Below are 26,934 nucleotides of genomic sequence, written 5' to 3' on the forward strand. Positions count from 1 at the left end.
CGGCCCGACCCCAGGCTCCCCGGTGATGGGGACGGCAGAGTACCCTGCCTTCACGACTCAGAGTGGACAGGGACCAAGAGGAAGCTCTGGGTGGCCCGAGGTGGGTCTGAGGAGTGACTGGCATTGACTGGCCACCACGGTCACTATAGATTCTGTACAAGCAAAAGACAAGGCACCAGACTGTGAGTTTTCCTCCTGGGCCGCAAGTCCCTTGCTGGGTACCGTCGGCTCCGGCTCTGGGTTCAGCCGTAGTGATAGACAAAGTCGTAGCTGCTGGGCTCCTTGGGCACTGGCGGCGGGGCCTCGGGGATCTGGATGTTCTCCAGGTCCAGCAGCCGCAGCTTCATCTCCATGCTCAACAGGGTGTCCAGGTCACTCTTGGTCAGCTCGCTGGACATGTCCTTCCCCAGAAGGGCACTGAGGCCGTCGATCCAGATGCAGTACTGTGGGAAGCAAGTTGCAAAATGTCACTGGTGGCCCCTGGTCAGCGGGAGGTCCTGCCAAAGTCCCTTTGCTGACAGGGCTCACACAGCCTCTTTGGGCCCTATTCAGTACAGGCAGGACTTACCTGGGATAAGAGCAAAGGTAAACTGGGAGGTGATCGTTCACTTTCTCAAAAGACAGTTCGATTTTTATAAGGGATTTACATTTAAACTCCCTAAGATAATATGAAGTGTGATTTTAAAAAATGCAATTAATAAATACAGCAAAACAGGAACTAAGAACAGGGACACCAACTAGTTTCTCTTTAGAGAAACCTGAAATTGCCCCGGAAATTTGTAATGGTGGTGGTGGGGAGCACATATTAGGTGAAAAGGCAGGAAACAAAAGGAATCTCTGTAGAATCTCAATTTTGTTTCAAAAAAAGTTAAAAAAAAAAAACAACCGTTAATAAATGTTAAAAATAAGTACTAGAAGAACTGAACTAGAGGGTCTCATGACAAGAGGGAATAACAGAGAATTCTCAGCCCATCCCTCCCTAACTCCTGTCCCATCTTTTTCCTGCCTTTGCTCACCTGTCTCCCACCTGCTAGTTCTTCATTTCTTCCCAATCAAACTCCACTGGCAGCTCAGGCCCTGCCTAAGGGTCTCCTCTTCCAGAAGCCCCACCTCCAGTTCCCTCCACTGGCTCTCAGAGCTCACCAGACATGGATGCTCTCAACCACAGCTGCTTTTCAATATCTAGAATCTTCTAGTGCTACAGCTGAAACTGTAGTCCCCGTGTAAAGAGGACCAGATCCACCTGGCTTCAAAGCCCAGGTCAGATCCAATACAACATGTGCCCCAGAGCCCTGGAGAGGGAGGATCTGTCAGGCTCACTTGGGTGGGTGGCCATGCGGAAACTGAAAAGAGGAGCATTTTCCTAGCTCCAGGCAAATAAGTTATCCCTAGTTGATCCTGTCTTTCTAACGACAACCTACCACTGCTGCTAAGAGTGACCTGGAGAGCCCAGCTCAGGGGGAAGGACCCCCAGCGTGGCAGATCCTTGGTGTCAGCAGCCTTCGTCACCCACCGGGGCCCCTGCCTTTAGGGGGATGTTTCTGTTCTGCCCACCCCTCCCCTCCAGCTGCAGGCACAGAGAAGGCCTGGCTGCCCAAGGCAGCGCCACGCTGCTCACCTCATACTTATTAGGTGCAATGAAGTTTAAGGTTTCGTCGGGGTCATACAGGATGGAGAAAGCCAATTCCAGCACCTCCTAAAGGAGAAAGGGCTTCAGTTATTTGGAGCAAGGGAATGGCCTGAGCCGTACATACCAAGAGCTTGGTCAAAGTCCTAGTGACTTGGCACCACCACCAAATATGCTGATTCAGATGTGATGTCATCAAGGTCCCAGGGCTCATGCACAAATGTGGCTGGAGATGAGGGCACCGGTAATCAACCCTCATTAACCCACCTAAGTCATGCCTAGGATGTCGTGATACTTTCTAAGATTGGAGAAAAATCATTTCTCAACACTCGGAACCTTTGATGTCAGAGTCCACGACTGTATATTACCTTACATATATATCTGGGTAATTAAACTGAAAGTCTTAACAGTTTAAAAAAACCACCACAACAGAAACAAATTGTGGCCAAAAATGGGACAACTTGAGCATCAACAACATAACTGTAATGACTGAAACAAATATAATAGGCTTAAATCCATGAGTTCACAATACCACTAAAAAACAAAGCAAAACACATGCACAAAATAGGTCACTGTTGGATGATACCAGGGAACTAAGTCCTTGTTTTAAAAGTAGGTACATAAAAGAAAAGAATCAAGCGTTTACCCTCCCTTCTTATAAACTGTACCACTGGGAAACCACTGTAGATGATGGCAAGTTTCTCTTTAGAGAAGTAGCTCGACTAATAAATGAAAAGGGATGAGTGCACTAGAATATCACTAGTTTGCAAACCTTAATTTACTAATGAAATGAGGCACTGAGCATCCAGAGTCTGCTGACATCACAAAAAAAGACAGACAACCAGACATTATGTGCCTCTTGATAGAACAGAATACCATCTAGGAAGGAGTCTGGCCAAAATAAAAAGGTCAAGCCTCAACTGGATCAAGCCTCTAGATCTCTCTACCAATTTACAGATCTGGGACAGAGGAATGGGCTCAACTACACCACAGGGAGACAATCAGCAGATTTCAGACTCTGGGAAACTACCAAACAAGCAACCTGGTTTCTTCAACTAATAAACTGCAAACAGAAGGGAAAAAAAAGAGCTGCAAAAGATGGAGGGGGAACTTATGGATTAAGAAACTTAAAAGACGTATCACAGTGCAGAGACCCTATTTGGATTCTGATTTAGCAAACAAAGTGGGTATGAGTGTGTGCATGTGTGTATGTGTGCATGCGAATACACATAAACACTTATATATTTTTATATAGAGAAACGATGACATTTTTAAGACAATTAGTGGAAAATCAAACATCAATGGAATACTTGATACTAAATAACAACTTTTTATTTCCTTTTAGGTGTGCAAATAGTACTGTGATTATGTTAAGAGAGTCCTTATAATTTAGAGAGTCATTCTAAATATTTACAGAAGAAACGATATAATACTTGAGATTTTCTTCAAAGTAATAAGGGAAGAGGGACAGTGGATGGGTAGACTTTGCCCTGGTTGATGAGGCTGGGTGAGGCGTCTATGGGGGTTCTATCTATCTTGGTGTCCGTTCAAATTGTTCTTAACAAAACATTCAGGATGAACTTAACATGAGACAGCACGGGGGCGAGAGGTCACACACCTAGAAAGCAACCACCACCGACTACGCTCCACGTATCACTGTGACAGCAGCTCAGACTCTGGGCTGCCTCTCCACTCACCTTGTTCTGTTTCAGAGCACTTTTCTCTTTCATGTGGGGACAATCTTTCCCAGTGACAATGGCCTTAATGTCTGCAACAGGAACTGATAAATGAGGGGAATTAGTTTCTGGAAGCTTTATGCTCCAAGTTGGTCCTTGCATCAGTGCTGGAAGGGACGGTCCAGCCCCCAGACCCACAGGGCTGTATGAGCTCAGGGACGGTTCCCGCTCCGTGGTCACTTCGCCTGGACTCTGGCCTGCTGCGCTGTGTCAAGTCTAACTCGGGGCGGGTTCAGGGCTTCTGCACTGTCTGCCTAAGGAAGGGGCCTCAGACACTCACCTCACTTCCACTTCATGGCGATAAAGATGACAACAGCCACCAGAGCAAAGGCAGCTAATAATTACTCTTACCCCCTACCAGCCATTGTTCTAAGTGTTTTACATATAGGACTCATTCAATCCTCTGATGAGGGAAATGTGGCTATTATTCCCATTTTACAGAAGAATCCAAGGCAGAGGGGAGAATTAACTTGTCATTAATTAGAATTAACAGCAAAGCCAGGATGTGAATCCAGGCAGTCAGGCTTCAGAGCTTCTGCTCTTAACCACCGCCTTTCAATTTAGTCTTGTATCACCCTTTACAATCTGTAAAACCCATACCTGTGATCTTACTGAATTCTCCAAACAGCCCCTTGAGGTAGGCCAGGTGGAGATGACCTCTGACCAACAGGGAAATGGGTTCAGAGAAATAACTGGCCCAAGGCCAGATTACCAGTTTGAAGCAGCCAGGACTAGATAGAACTCAGGTCTCCTGACAGCAAGTCCAGCTACCATGACACAGAGAAATGAACTTACTTTTCTCCTGCAGGGATTCGAATGTCACCTCCCCTTGAGGGTTGTCGTCCAAGTCACCGTAGTGCAGGACCTTGTGGTTCAGGGCCAAGCGGCAGTACCAGAAACGCTCTGGAACACAAGGGAAGCCAGGCAGGTGAGCAAGGACAGTTCCGGGAGAGGCCTGGGCACACGAGGGGCAAAAAGACGACTCGTTCCCTGCCTGCTCCCCGCAGGGACTGCCCAGGCAGGTGCCCCCCTAGTGCGGCGGCTCCGGGCAGTAGGGACAGATGGCCCAGTGCCCAGGCCCTCAACTCACCTTGCCTCCGGCGATTCCCAATCTTCCGGAAGCTGCTCCCCTCACAGAGCCGGTTCAGGCGTTGCTGCTTGATCAGCTCAAGGATCTCGGGCTGGATCTTCTCCCTCAGCTCCCTGCGGTAGACATGCACCGGAGTAAGGAGAAGGTCACGGGGACAGCAGGCCTTCTGAAGGGAGGCAGAGCTGGCATACAGCCCCCCCACCCTCCCCCATCACGGCACTTACACAATCGGCGGGGACTGGAAGTCATCCTGACTCATCCTCTCGGACTGGCGTAGTCGCAGAATCTCAGAGTAGCTCAGGCTCCGCAGTTTGCTCTTGAACTGATCCAAAGAGTTGGGTTTGGAGGGCAAAGCCCGAGTAATCTGCTCCCGGACTACCTGCATAACCTGAGAGAGAAGAAGGCGGCCGCCTCAGCCCTGGTCTGATAAACGGATGCCAGCTCTGCCCTCCGTGGTCCTGAGCACAGTGGGTACCACAGGCATCCGCTGGGCGAGTAAGAGCACTGATTCTCTACTATTATCTCTTCTTAGTTACGTAGGACAAATGATGGATGGTGACAAATGGATTTTTTTTTTTTTGGCTGCACCATGGGGCATACAGGATCTTAGTTCCCTGACCAGGGATCGAACCCGTGTCCCCTACAGGGGAAGCGTACAGTCTTAACCACTGGACCGCCAGGGACGTCCAGACAAGTGTTTTATTTCTCATACATTCTGGAGTCAGAGAGGAGCAGGTTCAGATCTCAACTCTGTGCCTTAATCTTATCCTGAGCAAGTCACTCACATCCTCAGGGCCCCACCTACTCATCCTTAAAGCTAGAGAAAGGAAGACACATCTTCGACAGAGGTTGCCACAAGCATATGAGTGAGACGCTATATGGATGCACAGTGCCTGGCACACTGCAGTGTGTTCAAAACATGTGATAGTTCCCTTAAAACAACAACAGCTAAGTAAAAAGCAGGACACCATCTACACATCCAGTCAGCTCCCCACCAATGAAGGAAAAATCTATAGCAAAAAAAAAGACCAGAGGGGCTTCTCTGGTGGCGCAGTGGATAAGACTCCGTGCTCCCAATGCAGGGGGGCCCAGGTTCGATCCCTGGTCAGGGAGCTAGATCCCACATGCATGCTGCAACCAAGAGTTCGTATGCCACAACTAAGGAGCCTGCCTGCCGCAACTAAGACCCAGCACAACCAAAAAAAAAAGACTAGAGGGAAACATAAAAATGGTCATTGTCGCTGGATAGGGGAATTATAGATAACTTTTTCTTCTTTATACTTCACAAATATTTTACAATGAGATGAGCAGCTTCAAAAGAGCCAACTCCTAGATAATCAGCTTTTGAGGGTCTAGCACTGCTGTCAGAGAGTGGACTCAGAAAGCATCCAGAAATGGCTACTGGTAAGTAACCCTGACACTCACTTCACTGCGGATCCACCCTGATGTCTCCATAACATCTGCAGTTCACAAAACTGCCACAGTGCCTGCACAGAGTAAGTGCTCAGTAACCCACAGCTATCACTGTTTTGTTTATCCTCCTGCCCCCGAAGGAAGGTGGGAAGGGCCAGTACTGGTCCACTGGGCAAATGAGGGGCCCAGCAGGGAGACACCTGCTCAGGGTCACAGAGGGGACTGATGCTCTCAATGCCTCTGACTTATGACTCAGCGCTGCAGACCACACTGTCCTCCAGCTCAGGTATTCCCCAGGCTCTGGCCAGCTGTCACAGACTGTCCTGGGATGGTCTCAGCCCACAGGCCTCAGAGCTCTGTGACACCAACCTTGTTGAAGTCCTCGGCTGTTGCCCTCATCTCCTTCCAGGTCTTGTTCAACAGCTGGATGCAGATTCCAAAGAGCTCTTCGAATGCTCGGTCGTGGGTGAAGAACATCGGGTGGTAGTCGTTGCGCCCTTCATTTGCTGTGGAAGAAGAGAAACAGGGAGAGGATGAAGCTGGGAGCCCACGTCCAGAAACCTGGGATCCTCCACACCAAAGTCTGGAGGAACAAAACCAGACTGAGGACCAAGACGGGTAGTGGATGGGGGCGTAGCTACTGAACATGCTAAATCACCAGCTCAAACAAGCCACAGCCACGACTCCCATAAACAACTGTAGACGGATTACAGCTCTCTTGGTAATTTAAAAAAAAGTACAATAAGGCTGTCCAGTCCCATGGACACCTAACTCTATACCCTCGAGTCTCACCAGGCTCCTGAGTACAAGGAATGGCTGAAGGAAGGGGGGAGCCACACAGACTTACGCAGTTCCCCAACCTGTAGGATCTCACAGAGCATTTTGGTGAGCTCAATGGCACTGCGGCCAAAGGGGCACTCGTGTTTGTCTTCTCGGCTGCTGTTCTCCAAGACGATCTGTGGGGGGAAGAGGAAAGGGAGGGTGAAGGAGGGAGGGAGGGAGGGAGGGGGAGGGAGGGAGAAGAAGAGAGAGAGGGAGGGTGAGGGAGGGAGGGGGGGTGAAGGAGGGAGAGAGGGAGGGTGAGGGAGGGAGGCAAGCGATGTGGCATCAACACAGAGAAAGCTGTTCCCCAGCCTTTACCCGGATGTAGGTGTCCTGATGGACTTTCGCCAAGTACAGCATGTTGTCCAAGGCCAGCATTCCAGGAGGAGTCTGGGTAAAGTCCATTGCTGGGTTGATATGGTTCTGTAGAAATAAACACACCTGATTTGAGACTCGGTAGACCCTGCGTGCGAGCTCACCTGAGGGGGACCCCAATCACCCCTCCACCATATGCCGCCTGCATGTCACACCTGCCTCTGTTGTAGCTCTTGTCACGTGCCCATCTCTACTACGAGGCCGTGAGCTCACGGCCACTGGACTGTGGCTGATTCATCTTACATCCCCCATGCCTAAATACTGCTGGGTGCTGAGCAGATGCCCAATAAGTATTTAGCTGAATTAGCTCCATTCTCAAGCTGTAGCCTATCACAAAATATCCACTCCAGATTGTCAAAGAACCTAGCTGCTTTGATGAGACATCCCCTCTCCACTCATTTGGCACACCTCCTGGGCCCTCCTACAGATGGGTTTTTTCAAGGGGCCAAATGTGGCACATAAGCTTGTGAACCTGCCATGGCCAAAGCAAACCAAGCGTCAAGGCCCCTCCAGCTTCTTAGTGTCTTCTGTTCCGGGGCCACCGTCATGTTCTGAGAGAGGGTTGTCAGGGTTCTGTCTGGGTGGCCCTCTGACTCCCTGTCAGGGGAGAAGGTCTACCAGTGTCCATGCTCTGGGAAACTCACAGTAAATCCCAGCATCTTGTAGTCCTTGGTGTACATGGCTTTGCGTTTTTCAGTCCCACTCCCGGGGACGTTGCTAGGGTCAGACTCTGCATCAAATGCAATCCTCCTCAGTTCAAATATAATGTCTCTTTGAGCCTGGGAGGTGAAATAGACAGTCAGCAGGTGAATCGGCTAATCAAGGGAAACAAGGAAAAGAAAGAGCGGGTAGAGCTTTTCCTGGCAGAACTCTGGCCCCGATCCATCTTTGAGGAGGCATCACCTCTAGCATCGCAGGACAGAGGTGGGCTTGGCCCAGTCACCCAGCAGAAAGGGCTCATGGTGAGGCACAAAGCTGACACAACTAAGCACAGTTCCTGGCACACAGCAGGTGCTCAGTACACAGGGCGGAAGGCACCACATCGAACAGCACACGATGCCAGCCAGGAAAGCTCGGTCCCGCTTAGAACCTACCTGGTCATTGGGGTCCATCTTGGTCATCATCCTTTCTTCCAGCAGGTTAAAGGTCAGGACTTGCAGGACGTACAGCTGATGGGCCATCTCGGTTTTGATTGGGCGGTTCCCTCGGATCACATGCTGGAAAGAGCAAAGGCAGGGAGCGGAGGGTTGAACTGATTTTTACTGAAGAGTCACATCCATGCTGGTGAAAAGACAGTATGCTGGGCAGGGGATAGGGTTTCCTCCCCCACACAAGGACTTCAAGTTCCAGAAGGGGATGGAACATGAATGGGTCTGATGCAGGCAGAGGTGATTCACTGCAGGCCTCAAGGGCACCATCTTTTTTTTGTGCACGCCCCTGGCCGGGGAAGCAACATTACGATGCGGGAGATCAGCGGCTGGACCTCGTTCCCATCGATCCAGACAACAGAGTGTGCGTGAAGAGTCGCGTGTAGAACCGGACAGTACAGTTCTTTTGTTTTCCCTTAGAAAAATAAAATGTTTTGGATGGCCTCACCAGGTAGAGAGGTTCCGAAAATCCTCTCGAGACGCCTACACAAAGAGGGGCATCTAACGCTCCTTGTCCGGCCCCCTTCTCTCCTACTGGTGTCCCTCCCCTTCCCTCTGCTCATTCTGGGTATGTCCCCCTCCCCATGTCCCCACACCACATCCCTCTCCCCTCCTCTAACTCTATCCTCCCCACCCACTCAGCTCACCACCTCCTCCCTGATGCCCACCAACCTTAGGTCCCTCTCCACCTCTCATGCTCCGTCTGTCTTGTTCTGCATGCCACCTCCCCCCTCTGTCCTCCGGGCTGACCAACGCTGGCTCCCGTCCTGTCTCTTGGTGTCCTGTTCCCTCGCCCGCAGTAGCCTCCTGCTCTTCCCTGCCTGCTCCCTTGCATTCCTCGCTCCCTCTGTCTCACTCACCACCTAGAATCCTGTCGTTCTTGGTCTTTTCTTGCCCAAAGGAGACTCTTGCCCAGTTTCCCACACGTACCGCCCTCTGTGCCCTTCGTGTTCTCTTACTCGGTCTAGCTCATCTCTAGAGCTGTGTTGTCCAGTGTGGTAGCCACTAGCCATATGTGGCCACATGCATCTAAGTCAGTTAAAGTTGATTCAAGTTAAAAGTTCAGGTCCTCGGTCGCACTAGCCACATTTTAAGCTCAGGAGGCACAAGTGGCTAGTGGCTACATCCAACGATAGAGTAGCAGTGGAAGATATCAGAAAGTTCTGCTGTACTCTAAAATACTTAGCTTTCTAACTCTAGATCAGCTCTCTCTAGAGCCTGCTCTGGTTCGGGATCAAGCTCTTTAGATCTGTGCAGTCCAGTCTGGTAGCCACTAGCCACCTGTGGCTGGTGAACACTTGAAATGTGGCCAGTCCAAATTGAGATGTGCTGTAAATGTAAAATGCACACTGGATATCAGAGCCTTAGTATGAAAACAGAAAATGTAAAATATCTCATTAACAATTTTCCTATTGATTACATGTTGATATCATAGTATTTTAGATATACCGGGTTAAATGAATTATATTATTGAAATTCATTTCCCCTATTCCTTTTTTAGTTAATGCTGCTACTAGAACACTTAAATGAAACAAGTGGCTCGCATCATATTTCCACTGGACGGTGCTGCTCTAGACTTCCTCTGCCCACCGGTGCAACTCCAGAGAGCTCTTCCTTTCTCTGTCTCTTTCTTTCCCTAGATCTGCAAGGCCCAATACGGTAGCCACAAGCCACACGTGGGCATTTAAATTTAAACTGAAACTTTAAAGAACTACAAATTCAGTTCCCCAGCCACGCTAGACACATTTCAAGTGTTCAACAGCCATACGTGGCTTGGGCCACCCTTTCTGCACACACCTCCCCGACTACAGCAGGTTCTAGGGCACGGCGCTGCTCCTGCTCGGCCCCTAGCGTGTGCGCCCTGCCCTCACTTCCTCCCTGAGCCCTCTCCGCGGCGTGACCTCTCTCATCAGCCTCTCGCCGCCTCCCAAGCTTCCTTCTCAAGGTCTGCTCCGCCCCTCCTCCGCCTCCAGTCTCTTCCAGCCCAGAGTCTTCTCTCCGCTTCGGCTGCTTTTGCCCCTCCACCTCCCTCTGAGCCTCTTCCTTTCTCTGCGCCCCTCCCCCTCTGCCGCTCTGATGTCTCCCTACCCGTCTTTCCCTATTCCTCTCTCCTCACCTCTCTCCAGAATTCATAAGACCACTCTGAAGAGGGGTTAAAGTTAATGTGATACTGGTTTCCATTCACTTTAATCCCCGTTTCTTAATCTCAGAGATGTCACAGCGGGAGGGTAATTCCTCGAGTCATCAGTGGCTTAAAGAAGAACAGTGCCAGTCTGATGAAGTCTTATTTGACTGTCAAGTACCTCGAGGCCTCGGCTCCCTGGCTCAACTCCGTTCAGTCCCGGGACTTAAGTGAGCATGCATTAACCTTCTCCTAGCAGACGGGTTCAGTCTGAGTCCTGACACCGAACTGTCTTCTATAGTGGATGGAATCTTTGCTTGTTCACCAGGCTTGTCCAGAAATGAGCTGAACTTCTAATCCCGTTCAGGTAAATAATAAGCCTCGAAATTCATTAAAGTTCTCTGAGAAGGGCACCCACTCCCACACATGCAGAGGATGGCGCCCAAGAAAACCGCTTGGACACGGAGACAAGAATGTGGGGACCCGTGTGGCAGGCAGAGGGCGGAAGCGTCTGGCCAGGTCCTTCCTGCCGGGCTGGCAGCGGGGCTGCGTGACCAGGGAGATGGCCCGCAGGCAGGAGCTCGTTCTGCGAGGTGAAGTCCGGTGGGCTCTGCCTGTTTAGAGCAGCGGATCGCTCCACCTCACAGGTGCCCACGGTTACTTCTTGAATTCTATCACCTCTGTATCTTGTTTACGGTGAAGGAACTGCCCATGTGAGCAGAGCGCTCACCGAGTGCCAGGCTCCCTGCTAAGCCCTGGGTACATATATCAGCTCATTCGGTCCTCACATCCAGATGAGCAAACTGAAGCCCACAGGAGTTAAGTGAACTGCTCAAGATCAAAGATTGCTTAAAGGCAGAGCGGGGGCTGCCGACTCCAAAGTTCATGTTCAGAATTATGAAGCCTTTCACGCTTGACTCTCGATTTCTCATTTTGTTCCCTACACTGGGGTCTCCCAGTTGCACCTGGTTTTGGACAACTGATAAAATGGCCTCCTTTTAACCCAGCTCCTTGACTCTCCTTCCCGGCCCTCACCTCCCACCTCAGCTCTCTCCCCGCCCACATCCCCACTGCAGAACAGGGACGGAGACCTCCCTCCAGATGCCTCCCTACCACCCCCCCAACTCCCGCTCTACCCTCCTCCCTCACACACCCCTCAGGAAACACGGATCTTGGAGTGTGATCTTTCTAAAACGCCAGCCTGGTTATTTCACGATCCTGATTAAAGCCTCTCAATTGCTTTTGGGAGAAAGACCAAGGCCCTACTTGATCTGGTCTTTGCTACCTCTCCAGCCTGTCACAAATTCTCACCCCAAGCTCTACCGGACCACACGCTCCTCCTAGGTGGCCCCCTTCCCCATGCAGGAATTCCTTTTCTGACTGGTTGGCTGGCTTATCCTCAGCCTTCCCTGAAGACCCGCCTCTAAGACCTCCTGACACCTCTCCCTCGCGGCAGGACTGACAGCTCCTCCTCTGCAATCTCCCAGGCCAGGCATCCTTCCCAGCGCCCCGCACAACTCAGGGTTATGACTGGTGTTAGTTGAGTGAATTCCTCTCCTGTGCCTATTTTAATACATCCCCTCTGGATAAAAGTTTGTGGAGCTGTGAGGCAACAAACAGTATAGCTGGCTAAGTACCTCCTTAGAGGCTCTGCAATTCCTGGTGGGACAGCCTCCTAGAGACAACCCTGCTTACAGTGGATCAGAAACCATAAGCTTTCCAGCTTAGGAAGTGTTTAGTACCTACCGGTAAGGTCCCTCTGAGTGCCCATCCCACTCCATAGTGATTTCAATAAAAATAACACAACTATAATAAGAGTGATAGTTGTAGTTAATAGTAACAAAACAATAACAGTAATAAAATATAGCTTGTCTGGGAACTTACATTGAGGATTATGGACCGAAGGTGCTTCTGTGCGAATGCGTTGGCCATATCCTATTGAGAAGAAGCGAACATAAGGTAAGGTGGCAGGCATGCAGCTGTGACAACTATCAAGAGGAAGGTGATGTCATTGCTCTGGGGCTTTTTCCCTTAATTTTTTTCCTTTCAAATGAAAAGTGGGCAAATGAAAAAAAATTCACAGACCTTCAAATACGTATTTTATACTCCGAAAAATTCCTGTACATTTTCTTTCGTGAGTACACATTAATGCAAACAGGGTTTCCTTTCCCAATGGTACAATCAACCGTGTCATCTTCAAAGAGGGACAAAGACTGCTTCAGGACGAGACACTTGTGTTACAAGAATGCCAGGAGATGGACAACGAGCACAGGGCACAGAGCAGCATGATGGTTCCCAAGCCACATGCACCATCCCAGGCTGGAACCACTGCCAAGGCTGGAAGGGACTCTAATGAAACACTGACTCCAAACCAACCAAGAGGGCTTGGGCCCCAGCATCCTCCTCCACTGCCCACCCACCCACCCCCAGCACCACGCCACCAGACGGAGCTGGGGTGGGATGCTCTGAAACAGTAGGTGGTCTATGATTCTGATCAGTTTAGAGAACAAGGTGTTGGGTGCTTTGGAGTGATTTTTCACAACAGGGTCACCTTTTTTATTTATTTGGTTCAGATTTTGACAGTAACACTTTATTTAGCTCACTCAGGAAATAAAGTATCCTACGTTGTCAATCTTCCAGGGAATGAAGCTTTAAGGGTCCTCTCAGAACTGCTATTTTGACCATTCTTATGCTAATCTTCTAAAAATATATACACTTCTGTATTTCTGAAGTGACTACAATGATTATAATAATTTAATCACTGCCAAGGACTTGGCTTCATCAGGAAAAAAAACCCAAAAAAACACAACAGTTATTATTCTGTGTTGTGACACTGTAATACCCTATGGGGCTTCTGAAATGTGCAGCTATTTTCCCCTAAACAAAATGGGCCCAGATTATTATGCTTTTTTCTGACAGCTTTTCCTAATTCTTCTGTCTCTTCCTTCCAATGTCAGCCACCACTTCTTACAATGTTAATTAGTATGACTTCACTTCCTAAACTGCTGCCTTAATTTAATTTCATAGATAATTCTAAATCAATGGGCCTGAGGGAGCTGTCACACTTCTCCTATGGGGCAATATCCGTGAGTGTTGTCATTTTTCTCAGAGCTGGAAGGCCTTTCTCTCTCGCTTCTAGATTTCTAGCCATATTCCAGTGGCTGACGCTGCCAGGAATATTAAGTTTTACTTTGCGTCCCCTGAGCACACACTGACTGGTAGAGGAGGAAGGTGGACTAGAAACTTCTCTGGTAGCTACAGGAGGCTGACTGACGATTAAATCTTGCTGTCCACAACTCACAAAGTGGGTAATTGACAGTGGTCTGCTGCTGGAATATAAAGGCCTTCAACCAAAGGCTTCTCTGCGGTGCCAGGGGAAGCACTCATCCTTTTTCATATCCTCATAGAGCTGACCTCTTTGAACTCCCTCTAACCAAGAAACGAGTATCCAAATTCCCTTCTGTCAACTGTCTAAAGCTTTTCCAATCCCTAGGATCTAGAAAGCGTCCAAAAGGGCATGGATTTACCTTTACTCCTGGCTACAGCAAGCTGGCATCTGATGCATCTGGCATCAACTAGATGAAAGTCACAGGCTATTTCTGAATCTGATCTTCCTGGCTGAGCCACAGACCCATGTGAAGGCAGGTTACAAAGGAGAGACTGGGCCGCATTCCTCAGGGCAGGCGTCCCCTTAATCCTTTATGCGACTCTGATCTGTGGTACTTCCCTAAGTGTCCTGACAAATGAGATTTACAGCACACAACCTTTTCCTGTGTCTTGGAGCTCCCTGAACAACTAGATCAGATCATGAGATTCTCACCCAGCTTCAACCTCCCCACCTGGAAAAGAGCGGGGCCCTTTCCATATGGCAGTGCTACTTACAGTGACAGGGAGGTCTAGAGGATTAAGATGCTTGTCCTGCCGGCAGAAAGCAAAAAGCACAGAGAGAAGCAGATGGAAGAATGAGCTTTCAGCTTACATTCAAAACAGGACTAGGGAGGAAGAGATGAACAGAGCCAGCCATCCAAGAAAGACAAGGACAGACAGAACCACAGATGCTCCTGGTCCTCCCACCAGAATCTTCCAGGAACTTGGTACATAATCCCGCAGGAATTACAACTTACTGAGCCCACGGTATTGACCGAGAATTACAAAGTCTTTCTTTTGTACATCACTTGGGCTTTGACCAGAGAAATCTAGAACAGTCGTGTTGGAAGGGCTCATAGCGATCTTTAATCTGGCCCTTGCATTTTACAGAAAGGGAAACGGAGACCCAGGGCGGTTAGAGTACTTGCCCAGCAGTGGCAGGAAAAGTACTCAGCCTCGGGGCCCTGGCCTCCTAGGTCAGCCCTCGCTCCACTGCCCAGCTGATCCCTGGTTTCCTCACTTGTAAAATAGGGGTCTGGCTTTTTCTCATGACATCCTTATGAAGTGAATGGGGCAGATGTTGTTGCTCCCACGTTATAGGTGAGGAAACTGGGGTTTAGAGAAGCAGAGCGATTCGCATCATGTCACACAGCTAATTGACAGGGAAGAAAAAAGTTTAGAACCTGGATCAGAGGATCTTTATACATGAAACTTCAAGCTAAGTCCCTCCACTCTTGCTTCCTTAAGCAAGGATTGCGTTTGTTTCTGTCTCCTGGGACCCGGCAGGGAGGCCCAGCGGGTCTCCTCTCCCTGCTCCCTGATCCTCTAACCCAGGGGTAGTCACAGTAAGGCCAAATGAGGCCTATTGCCTGTTTGTGTCTAGAAAGACAGCCACACCCACCTGTCTGCCTACTGTTTGAGGCTGCTTTGGCTACAGCGGCAAGGTTGAATAGTTGCCACGTAGACCACAAGGGCCACCAGGCAAAAAGTATTTACTCGTCCTTGAGGGGAAAAAGTTTGCAGGCCCCTGCCCTGACCTAGGACCCAGCTGGCTTCCCTCCTAGATCTTCCCCGGGGCTTCCTTAGCAAAGCCACTCAGATGGGCTCTGGCTGCAGAGGGACAGGAGGAAGGACTCTTGGGAAAATGACTGGGTGGATAAGTCTTCTCTTGGGAGAGCCCAGATGAAAAGCTTGAAAAGGCCACCACAGACCTGTCGCTTGTCCTCAGGAGCCTTCAGAAAAAGTGCGTTAATCAGTGCAATGGCGTAGGTCTGAATCTCCTGGTTGGAGCTGTGTCAACGGAGAAAGAAGGCAGAGAGAGGTTAGAAGACTGACCAGCAAGACGATCCTTAGAGATGGTTTAAAACAATCACTCGCAGACTGTAATCAAATAATAATCAGAGGCTTAGCCTCAAAAGCTTAAAAGTGGGCAGACTCCCTGACCCAGCAATTCCACTAACAGGAATTTATCCAAAGATAGTCATCAGAGAGCTGTGCGTGAGTTACTGGCAAGGTGTTTCATCCAAGTACTATTAAAAAAAGCAAGAACAGTAAATAATGCAAATGTCCACAGTAGCGACTCTGTTCATATATATTCAAATCCTAAGCCGTCATTAAAAATGCTGTTTTAGCATAAAGGTTCTTTGCCTGGGGTTAGGGATGGGCTTACAGTGTCTGGGAACCCTAGAAATGGTGCAACCATTATTCCTTGTAGCTGGCTGACTATGTGATATCTTTTTCCAGTTAGGTGAGGGCCATAACTGTTACTGGATTTTCAAAGGCATATGGGGTGAAAAAAAATATATATATATATATATATATTTTTTTTAATGTTTGGCCAGGCCTCTCTGCTTGTGGGATCTTAATTCCCCGACCAGGGATCGAACCCGCACCCTCGGCAGTGGAAGCATGGAGTCCTAACCACCAGACCGGCACGGAATTCCTGCACAGAAAGATTTAGAACTACCCTTTCAGAAGGTTCTTTGACATGGGAAATGTTCAATATCTATTAGTCCATAAAAAAAAGTCAAGGCACGCATAGCATATACAGTAAGATTCCAACTTTCTTAAAAATATGCATAGAAAAAAAACTCAGCAGCACAGTCAATTTACTGTTAACAGTGGTTATGTCTGGAGGGGGGATAATGGGCAAATGATTTCCTTTTTGTGCTTTTCTGTATTTTTAAAGTCTCTGACTATGAACTTATTTTATTTTAAACAAATAAAATAACTACAACGCTTCTCTGGAATCTTGTAATCCTGGCACTTGACAAGAGCTCTCCACCTGCCACGTCATAAGTGCATTCTGTGGCTCTTTCCAGAGGGGCTGCTGGGTGTCCTGGTTGGCCAGGGGCATCTTGGAGGTCTGGTAGAGGCCACTAATTGTCCCTCAGCCCAGCAGCAGAGGACATGACTTCTGAGGACAGCAATGGGCTGAAAGTGTTCATAGACTGACCCCTAAGAAATGCCACGCTCCTCTATCATCTCTAAGGAGGTAACTGGGTCATTCCCAATTCAGAAACAAAGAAATAGAGGTAACTCTGAGGTCAGGAAAATCAGAACTCTCCAACTGGAGTTTACAATGTCCCCCTGACTTCAATCAACCTTTTTGGCTTTTGAGCATGAAAACAGAGGCTGAAGAATTCCTTAGAGAAGTGACAAGGAGAAATCAGAGCTGTAAATCTCCTTGTGCTTCCTTTTTACTTGGACTAGTGGGAAGGTACAGGCTGAGAGCACAGCTGAGTGAAGACAAGGCTGCTATAATCAACCAAGTCTGGGAGGTCTGGCTTCCCCTGGAACCAGCAGGGCGTCCTGTCAATGTCCCATATGCTGGAAGGGAGCAAGGGTTAGGAAGGAATCAGCAGTGTCCCCATCCTTGTTTTGGGAAGTCCAGTCCCCTTAAATTGTGTGGAATGGTTGAAAGGGAAGTATAAAGAATGGGGAGGAGACAAACACTGCTCCAAAGGCTTTATCTGTCTTTGGCTTTTGTTTACTATCTGTTCAATGTTTTAGGATGTGATAAGCTTCTTAAAAAACAAACAAAAGCAAAAAACAAAAAACCTCCTCAATTTATTGAATACCTATCCTGTGCTGGCCCCTATGCTGGACATTTTATCTTCTTTGATCCTCACAAGTCTGAGAGGCAGGGATGATTAACCTCAGTCTAGAGGTGAGGAAAATTAGGCCAGAAGAGATTAGGTAATTTGCTGAGCGCAGAGACCTAGTTTGCAGTAGATCCTGGATTGGAATTCACATCCTATACAATACTTCTTGCTACCCCCAACAGCATACTGTTAGTTCGGCAAGAGTTCATTCAACAAATGCTAATTGAGCTTCTACTTAAATCAAAACAACAGATACAAAAATGATTGGTCCCTGTTCCCAGAGAGCTCAAAGTTTAAAATGGGAGACAGATCATAAAAATACAGTATTTTATATAAATGTGATTATCATAGGTACAAACAGAAACTATGTGGCCCACAGAGGAGAAAGCACCTAATTCTGTCTGGTACCATGGTGGTACAGGAAGATTGGGAAAAACTTCACATTATCCTGAGAGGCAAGGAGAGTTACAGGGGATTTCAAGCGGGAGCATGACATGACCAGGTCTGAATGACGGGAGGAATTCTGGCAGCAGTGTGCAAGAGGTGATGAGTGAATGAACAAGCAGATCAGCATCTCAGAATACAAGCAAAGCAGTAGGATTGAAGACTTAAACAGAGTAAGAGGGGAGAAGAGAACAGGCAGGGAAGGGAGGCTGGGGCAGGGTCTCTACTTACACCTGGAGGTGAGAGATGAGCTGTCCCACAGTGATTTCCTCTGCGATCTTCTGGTACAGACTCTGGCTGTTCAAGACCATGCTCTCCAGGATGGCCAGGGACCTCTGCAGGATTGACACGTCCACCATGGGCTGGCTCACGTATCCTGCGATCTAAAGCCAGAGAGGGCAAGTCAGTTAGGAAGCTCAGGGCCCGAGAGAGCTGAAGGCTTAGGTTTCAGATGCCCGTCGCCCCCAGACTCTACTCTTAGGTGTGCTGCCCACATTTGGACAGCTGTCCCCAGGTGGACAATGGTATCTGCTATGTTGGCCAATGTGCCAGGGAGTCCCTAGGCATGGATAACTCAATTTCAAATTACAGCATCCACTCAACTATGTTTCGTTAAACCTAAGGGCTTAATCTTTTGTTTTCAAAGTAAGGGTTCAGGCATGAAAAAGCCGAGTGTAAAAAGCAGAGGGTTTTACTGATGCTGGGATCTCATTTGCTCTCCATGTACTGTACTCCGGACATACATTTTGTCCCTATACACACGCAGAACAGCAGACTCGGGGACACAGAAAGGACCCCAAAGTCTTATAATCTAATCCCTTTTCTCAATCCCCATTATAACATCTTTGACACATGGTCATTTCACTTGTGCCTACGTATCTCCAGCACTGGGAAGTTCTCAATGTCCCAAGCCAATGACAGGTGTAATTCTAGGTCAGCAGATATAGCATTCATTGGTTTTAGTTCAGTTTTCTGAGGTGACACTGCCCCTTCTTCTAGAAGAAAGGAGGATAAAACTAGAAGTATCTTCTCCCCCCCCCCACTGAGTTCATCTGACAATCAAACAGGCTACCTTGCAGATTTGTAAACAGAAGGCAGATTAATAAACAGAAGGCAAATGAAATGAACTTTTTTTTTTTTTTTTAAATCCAAAGAGGAGGCAGGGCTCAGGAAGCAGGTCAGAAGACTTAGGAATGGTGCTGGCTGGCTGGCTGCACGCTATCCCGAGTCTCACTGACAATCCAATTCCACTTTGACCATCATCAGTTCCGGGAGCCCAGTTCCATCTTCTCAGTGCAGGCCCTGCGAGTGTAACAAAGTACACCTTCCAGGAGCCACAGGAAGGCCGGAGCCTGAGGATGAAAAACCTGGCCTCGGGGATAGAACGCCGACCCTCGCTGGAGCAGCTGTGTTGCCCGCAGCTCCCCTCAAGCCTAGAGAACAACTGGCGACAGAGGGAGGAAAGACGGAATGTTGGAGGCCTCACCTGCTTAATGAAGGTGATTGAAACCATGTCCCAGGAGACAATGCCATGGTCCATGAGCTCTAAGAAGGCAGTCAGGGTGAATGCCAGCATCTCACTGTAGCTGAGACATGTGCAAAACACACACAAAACAATACAAAGATTCAGAACTGGGGAACACAGGTGTGAAGACAGCCACAATAGGGACAGATTTCAACGTAAGCACCACCTGAGAAGTCAGCGAACGCCACCGTGAGCCAGCGCCTGGCACACACCTAAGCTAGGTGTGGAGCAGATTCTTCCCTGGAATCACCGAAGGAAAGGCTTCTGGGTTTGGCCTTGTCAAACCCCAGCACTTGGTGGGGTACCCGAGGGAGCTTACCTCCCAGGTTCACTTTTAGGCCGGGAGGCGGCAGAGCATAGGAGAAAGAGGATGAACTCTGGCCATGGGTTCAACTTGGGTTCAACTACTTACTAACTGTGCAAATTTTATCTGTTCAAACTTCTGTCTCTTTCTCTGTGAAACTGAGTTCCTCTCACAGCGTTAACCTCACGGTGTTGTGGTGAGGGCAGGGTGACAGTGCACGCGAAACCCCACCACAGAGCTGATAGAAGGAGGACTGAAATGTTTTCTCCCCTCTGTCTCTGCTCTGTATACACGCCAACCTTCATACAGCCGTACAGTGCTTTATAAGTTACAAACTAGATTTCCGTTTGCAAAGCACGTTCTGACCCATTCTCACCCACAGTACTCCTCAGGACCATGTGGCAAGGGAGGTATCACCTCCGTTTTAAAGCGGAGACGAAGGCCAGTCCAACCCTGCACTCTCGGGAGACTGCGGAACGTCCGGGTCAGTGCTGATGGCAGCCAAAGGCTTCGAGATTTCCGTGCAGCCGGAGAATCCAAGACTTAAAACAAATACCCGAGACTAGCTGCTCGGTTTGGCTAAAAATTTCAGTAGCTGATCCATCAACTCAAAGGTTTCTGACTCCCTCTCTGCCAGCTTAGGTTCTGTGGGCTTAGAAGACAAACGAAACATCTGTTTACTCACTGCTGATAGTGGCATGGCAGTTTCCTGCCACGTTCACCTTGGCACTGGAGTACCACAAAGCCACTTGCGGTGCATCGCAAAGTTCTGGACGCCCCCCTGCCCCCATGAAAATGGGTGACAGGGAGACAGCGGATGGGTGGGGATACGCTCTGGTAAACACAGAGGGCCCATGCGTGTCTCTGTATAAGGAGCCTGTGTGTGGAGTGGGGAGGTGACTGGAGAGGGAGGGATGCAGGGGTGTGGTTCAGAACAGACACACAGACACCTGTTCTACTTGCTAATGGACAGTCTGCTAACTTCCATCAGGCCAGTCATTTTCTGGAAATGATTTCAGCCGTGAGCTGACCTCTCTCTCCTTGACTTCTAGAGCCCCGACCTTCACGTCCCTCAGCATAGTACTGTTTTGTACCGTCACTGAATTTGTGAGAGCCCAACTAGACTAGAAGATTCAGGACCACGATAGTGAATTATACCCCTGTGTGGACCCTGGTGCTGCACACACTGCTCTGTATGCAGAAGGAGCTCAATAAGCTTATTTGACTCAACGGAAAGGAGCATAGGATGCCCTGCGGAGCGTCGTAAATCTCTGAGAGCTGCCAAACGAGACCTCAGCAACACTCACTGGGATAAGAGCTTGGTTCCGCTTTCCACAAGCCGCGTCAGCACAACAATGCCATCCATGTTGATGAACTCGGTGGCGAAGGTCACGTCCGCAGAGAGCTTGGCCAGCTCCTTCATGGCGTCCAGCCGGGTCTCCATGTTGGATGACTGGGTCCTCTCCATCAGCTGGCGTGCAGCCCGGGACTGCGGGACCAGGGACAAGACACATGCCATCTGCTCCCTGTGGCAGGTTACTGCTCTGTGAATAGCTCACAGGGGCCCTTCTGTGGACTCCCAAGCCCGAGACAGAAGTAGCTTTTCACACTGCTTCAGATTTGCTAAATGAATGTTTATTGGATCAATCAGGGCATCACCAGTATGACAAGACCGGTCTGCAGTCATGTGCATCCTTTCTATACCACTCTAGTCTATGGAATAAAAAAATTCCCACCGAGGGAATACAAGAGAGATCTGGGAGATGACAATCCGCTAACTATGGCAAGTCACAAAGAAACAGATATTAGTTCAATATCAGAGTTTTTTTTTTTTAATTGAAGTATAGTTGATTTACAATGTTTTGTTAGTTTCTGGTGTACAGCAGTGTTATACACATATATGCGTGTCTCTGTGTGTGTATTTTCTTTTTCATATTCTTTTCTATCACGGTTTATTACAGGATTATTGAATATAGTTCTCTGTGCTATACAGTAGGACCTTGTTGTTTGCCTATTTTATATATGGTAGTGTGTATCTGCTAATCCCACACTCCTAATTTATCCCTCCCCCACACCCTTTTCCCTTTGGTAACCATAAGAGTTTTCTATGGATATTAACTAAAGCCGTCAGACTGGAAGAGGTTGTCTCTTGAATACTGGGCTCTCGGTCACTGGAAGCAGTCAAGGAAAACTGGACAGGCACCTGTACAAAGTGCTATGGAAGGGGTTCCTACAGTGGGTGGAGAATGAAATCTGATGACCTCTAAGGACCCTTTAATCTGAAACTGTGATAAGCCTGACGCGTTTTTTTCACTTTCCCTCAGAGTTCGTATCACTGTTCCTCAAAGTGCTAACCCTGGGGAAACTAAGAATACCAAGGAGCTGGAAGCAGCTAATTTCAAAACGGCTTTTTGAAAATGATGGCTGGTGACAGCCTCCCCCGAGCACGTGAACCTTTCCCATGGGAGCACCTGCATCCTTCCTGCGACCGCGGCGGCCGCCCCTCCTCTCATGTTCACTGGTCTTTCCTGTTGCTGAACTTACTCACTCTATAGTCCGTGCCTCACGGCTTACCGTTCCATCATTCTCTATCTCTCCTGTGTTACTTTAATATTCTCGGTTGGAATGGAAGAATCTGGAGAGCACAAGCGCCCCGGGGGTCTTCGTTTTTCTTCCAGTGCTAAGCAAGCGACGGAGCCCAGGCACTGCTGCTGCAGAGGAGTCGGGCCTACCCACATCTCTCCCCTTTAACGGCACGCTGCTCGCGAGGACACAGAAACCCTCCCTCACCTCCACGGTGAGGGACGTGTGCGCCGTGAGAAGAGGTCACAGGACGGAATGATTTGAAGAGCACTGGTCTGCATCACACTGAGAGCCTTCCAACTCCAATGTCAGTTCTCCTCCCGAGACAGCATTTCCGGGCCACCTCCTGTGCCTCCTGCTTCTGGGAAAGTCAGCTACGCTGCACGCGAGGCCCGTAAAATGCTTCGGCACTTCTGTAAAAGCACGCAGCTCCCAGGCCGTCACGTTAAATTAGCCGAGCTTGGGGAGGAGAAATGAAGTCCTTAGGACGAGAAGAGCTGAGGAGGAGGGCAGGAGCAGGCAGTGCCAAGAACACTGGCCTGGGGTCGCCCAGACCTGGGTTTGAGAGGCAGCTGCGCTGCGTTTTGAGCTGTCGACAACTGGCAGGTTATTTAGGCTGAGTCTCAGTTTCCTGGTCTGAAAAATGGGGCTATCAAGAGTACTCATCTCATGGGGTTTGTCGAGATTAAGTGATACCATATGTGTAAAGTATTCTGGGAACTCCAGGCGTTCAGCCAACGTAGCTGCTATTACTCCACACCTCCCTTCCTTTCGGATGGACCAGCCTCTCACCTCACCAAGAGAACAGGGGCCAGCACGCCCTCCGTTTTCCGGCAGCCCTTCTACAAACCTACCTACGCTACCGCCGTATCACTGGTCCTGCTCCAGGCCGAGCCGTCAGGGCAAATCCCTCCCCTGGGCTGTGGGCACCCCCTGTCCTGTGGGCAGCAAGGTCCTGCCCCCGTCACTCACCCCCTCTTTCCCGCACTGGCAACCTTCCTCTCTTCCATCTTAACGTATTTTCAAGGACACATAAAAAACTGCAACAGAAGTTAACAACCGTGAAGGGTCAGAGGAGGAGGACAGCTGGGTAGGTGAGGGACAGGAGTGGGAGAAGACCTTTCACTGTATTTTTGTCAAACTCTTTTGATTTTAACACACGTGAACGTTCCACCTCTTTTTAAAAGGCGTATCTTTTCAACTCCGTATCCCCGAGCTAGTACCTTCTCTATCTACTTCCTTTTAAACCAAGCTTCCAGATAACGTGGCGAACACAAGGTCCTCGCTTTGTCACCTCTTAAACTCAACCCACTGCGATCTGGCTGCCTCCCAGCTGCCCCAGCAGCCGGCTGATCTCCCAGATCAATGGACCGCTCTTCTGTCCTCAGTTTACCTTCTCTCTGCTCACTGCAGACCAACCCGTCCTCCATCCGGACACTCTCCCTGCCCTCAGCTCCTAAGCCATTTCTAGCACCTGTTTTCTTTTTACCCTTGTGGGTGCCTCCTTAGTCACCCAGAAGGGCTGCTCTTGCAGGAATCAGGGGGCCAGCTTGTATTCTCTCACTGCCTCCACATCCAGTGTATTGCCTTCTTCGCCAAGTTCACCTGCAAATACTTTTCCTGCCCATTGTTTCATCACCACGGCCACTGCCTTCACCGGCTGTTGATACTGCTCATCGGCTTCTTGAAGACTCCTCCTACCATCAACCTTCCTTTTTCAAGCCCATCTTCCACACTGTCACTAAAGTGATCTTCATAAAATATAAACCTAAGCATAATATAGCTTCCTGCTTAAAATCTTTCAACGTCCCCACAATAATGATCTTTCCCTTCTGGATAAAGTCCGACCCATTAGCAGGCCGCCCAGAAACCTTTCACTGGCTTCTGGATGATGGCTACAGGCCCTTGGCCACCCATCACTCCCGCCTCCCCTAAACAAAGCACATCTCTCTGCTTGGAATACGTTTCCTTTTCTTCTTTCTTCAGCTGCTTCTTGCTTATCCTTCAATATCTGAGCCAAGTGTCCCCCTTCTCTGGAAGGGCTTTCTGGGAATCCTCAGTCTGAGTTAGGTGGACCCTTTTCTGAGTTCCCTAAGCAACCTTCTTTCAGGACCCTTGAGAGAGGCCCTATATTTGTTTGTTTATTCCCAACCAGGCTGTGAGAGCAAAGATTGACTTTTTAACCTCCAAGTCTTACTTTTTAGAACAGAGTCTGGCCCATGGTAGGTGCTCACAGACGCTTGTCAAATAAAGGAATTCCTAAGGAAAGCCGAATACCTACCGGGGAGATAGCCAGCTGTAAGATTGTCCCATTCTTAATGTCACTGCGAGTCTGGGTAGCAAACAGAAAAAAAGAGTAGCTAAGATAAAATATTAAAATTGTGCAAGCAAGTTGAATCAATAAGAACTTTCTGTCATTTTTAAAGTAGCTGTAACTGAGACTCTTCAGTCAGGGCCTCTTCTCCTGATTGTTTCTGGGCAAAGAATTTCTAAGATCCTTTTCAAGTGCCTCTCAGGAAGCAGAAGCCACATTTTTCCAGCCACCAGAGGAGGACAAGGGCTGATGCTCCCTGATCTGCCCAGGAAGCAGCTCTTGACCCAGGAAGTGGAAGCTCCCTGGATGTAAGGAGGGCAAACAGCGCCAGCCCCCGGGGTGGCTCACTCCAGAGCAAGGCCTGTGTTGGTTTGGCTTCTCCCTGTACTAACCTGTTCGGTGATGTAGAGCTGGGGACCGTCTGCATAACGGAGGGTGTAATACTCCGGGTTTGGCAGTGACCACCTATGTAAGAGAAAAACAGTACAGTCTGTGTGGCCATGCCTGGGGGCCTGTCTAGAAGCTGCAAATAAATAATTTTCAATAGAGTTGACTGAGGGATTGGGCAGTCTTTTTGATGTACAGGGGAAAAAACCCCAAAGCTTTGGGTTGAGATGTTGAACAGTAACCTCCTCAGCCTCTGTAAAGATTGGTACGACAAAAGGCGGCACATATAATTCAGCGCAGGTCTCAGATCCCACCAGGACCTCAGGGGGGGCATTCCTGGGCTTAAAGGAAAAACTGAAGATTGACAGGTCTTAGGGACATCCCCACCAGCTATACTTTCTTTGTAAGACAACGATCCACAAAAGCCCCGGACTGGGGACCCGACTAACTGCAGATCCTCGGGCAGAATTCCTTTCAAGGTCTGGCAATGCTCCTCTGTTTTTAGCCTGTCACCGTCCAAAACAGGGGCAGTTTCAACTTACCCATCACAAACTTCCTTGATGATAGACGCCAGGGGCCGTTTCTGAGAGAGAGAGAGAGAGAGAGATCCTTCACCAGGAGCCACAGCCTGCTAGTACCAAGGTCCTGATGAGAGGGTCAGCCAGGCAGGGTCATCCTGGGGCCTGAGCACGGACTTCTTCTCTGAGAGCTTTTCTCGGAGAGGAAGCCTGTCCCAGGCCATGGTGACCAGCGTTCCACAGGGTGGGACAGGGCTTGGCTTTCCTGTTGCTGGTTCTTACTGCTAATGCCGGTGGTCCCCGCCCCTAAAGACATCCCCGCCACGCACTCCCTGGGTCCTTCCCTTTGCATCGCTGCTGCTCCCTTCCAGAGCTTACCTGGTCGATTTCGAGGAGCTGAGCGTTAGCACCTGGCCACTCGATGGCCACTTTGACAATGTCTGATGGTGGTGGCATCGTTCCCAATGGGCCCTATTTCTCCAAGACACACAGACACAGCTGCCTGGGGAAAAGAATCAGAAAAAAGGAAAAAGTCAGAGTTTGCCTTCATTTTTCACTTTTGTTATACATTTTAGAAAATCAGAAGACAGAGAGTGTCCAAAGAAACATATAGAACTCCTTGGTTTGAATTCTTCTACATCATGCCACAATCCTTCCTTGGACATTTTGTCTCTTTAGATTAAATCAGCAAGTAGAAAAGGGACAAACCTATCTATCAACTGCAGATAAGCCAGCCGCAAGATCTGCCAATGTGACACTTCAGGTGAAGGGCCAGGAGGACCCCGGAGGAGAGGAGAATATTTACTGCAAAGTCCTGTCCTGGGACCTTGAGAGGGAGAAGCTTATGCCCTGAGACTGGTAAGAACAGACACAGCCTTTTCTTGGCTGAGTAGTTCGCTGAAGCAGCCAGCCTGCTCTGCTCTGCAGTCATCCCAGGAAGATTCCAGAGTCAGCAGGGCCTGGCCACATGCTCTGCTGCTTCCTCCCTACTTATTGCTGCCACTCCTCCCCCCGCAAAGGGACACAACGCGGAGCCTCCACCGTGTGGGATGACACAGACTTCAGAAAATGGAGAAGAGAAGCGGGACAGGAAATGCTATTTTAGTCCCAATTGCCAAAGGCAAGGGCTGCTGAGAGCACAAGTATAGGGGGGTGAGGACACCCTCACACAAAGGCCCAACTATCGGAGGACAAGGCTTCAGAAGTACTTCTGAGCCACTGCCCTCCAAAATAAAGGAAAATAAATCATTTTGCACAAGTCTGGAAGATGGGCCCACGTGACTGGTATCCTAGGCAACTCTGTGAGCTTAGTGGTGTTCCAGGCAGTAGCTAAAGCATTCTCTCTCCAAGGTCTGATGAGGGGAAGTCACCCCACTGATGGATTATTTCAATGTGTATTTACACTCCATGCCTGCAGCTTCAGGAGAGGCCTCTCTCTTCACGAAAGAGGCCTTTCTCCTGCACCCCCAGGTTTAGCCACTTGCCCACAATCCACGCCTCACTAATGGAGACCGCCCGCCTCTTCTGGAACATGCGGCATAGTTGTGCTGAGCTG

General features: G+C 49.2%; 1 protein-coding gene across 3 annotated transcripts; it reads right to left on the bottom strand.

Annotated features, from left to right (window-relative positions):
- Positions 1-242: 242 nt before the first annotated feature.
- On the bottom strand, positions 243-25,835 carry ELMO2 (engulfment and cell motility 2; the record flags this gene model as incomplete). 3 transcript variants are annotated; one of them, XM_079720100.1, is made up of 21 exons in its annotated part: positions 243-443; positions 1,619-1,696; positions 3,325-3,407; positions 4,159-4,266; positions 4,454-4,566; positions 4,678-4,841; positions 6,236-6,372; positions 6,714-6,822; positions 7,007-7,111; positions 7,708-7,842; positions 8,158-8,280; positions 12,218-12,268; positions 14,216-14,251; positions 15,412-15,490; positions 17,980-18,131; positions 19,235-19,334; positions 20,885-21,066; positions 24,442-24,492; positions 24,867-24,939; positions 25,404-25,444; positions 25,758-25,835. In XM_079720100.1, 21 exons carry the CDS (start codon positions 25,833-25,835, stop codon positions 243-245), a joined length of 2,199 nt encoding a protein of 732 aa, XP_079576226.1. The 3 variants fall into 3 exon arrangements, with proteins under 3 accessions (XP_079576226.1, XP_079576228.1, XP_079576227.1); XM_079720102.1 differs by lacking the exon at positions 14,216-14,251 and having other exon boundaries at positions 19,235-19,328; XM_079720101.1 differs by lacking the exon at positions 14,216-14,251.
- Between the last annotated feature and the right edge of the window lie 1,099 nt (positions 25,836-26,934).

Source organism: Hyperoodon ampullatus, assembly GCF_949752795.1.
Source record: "Hyperoodon ampullatus genome assembly, chromosome: 14".
Taxonomy (NCBI): domain Eukaryota; kingdom Metazoa; phylum Chordata; class Mammalia; order Artiodactyla; family Ziphiidae; genus Hyperoodon; species Hyperoodon ampullatus.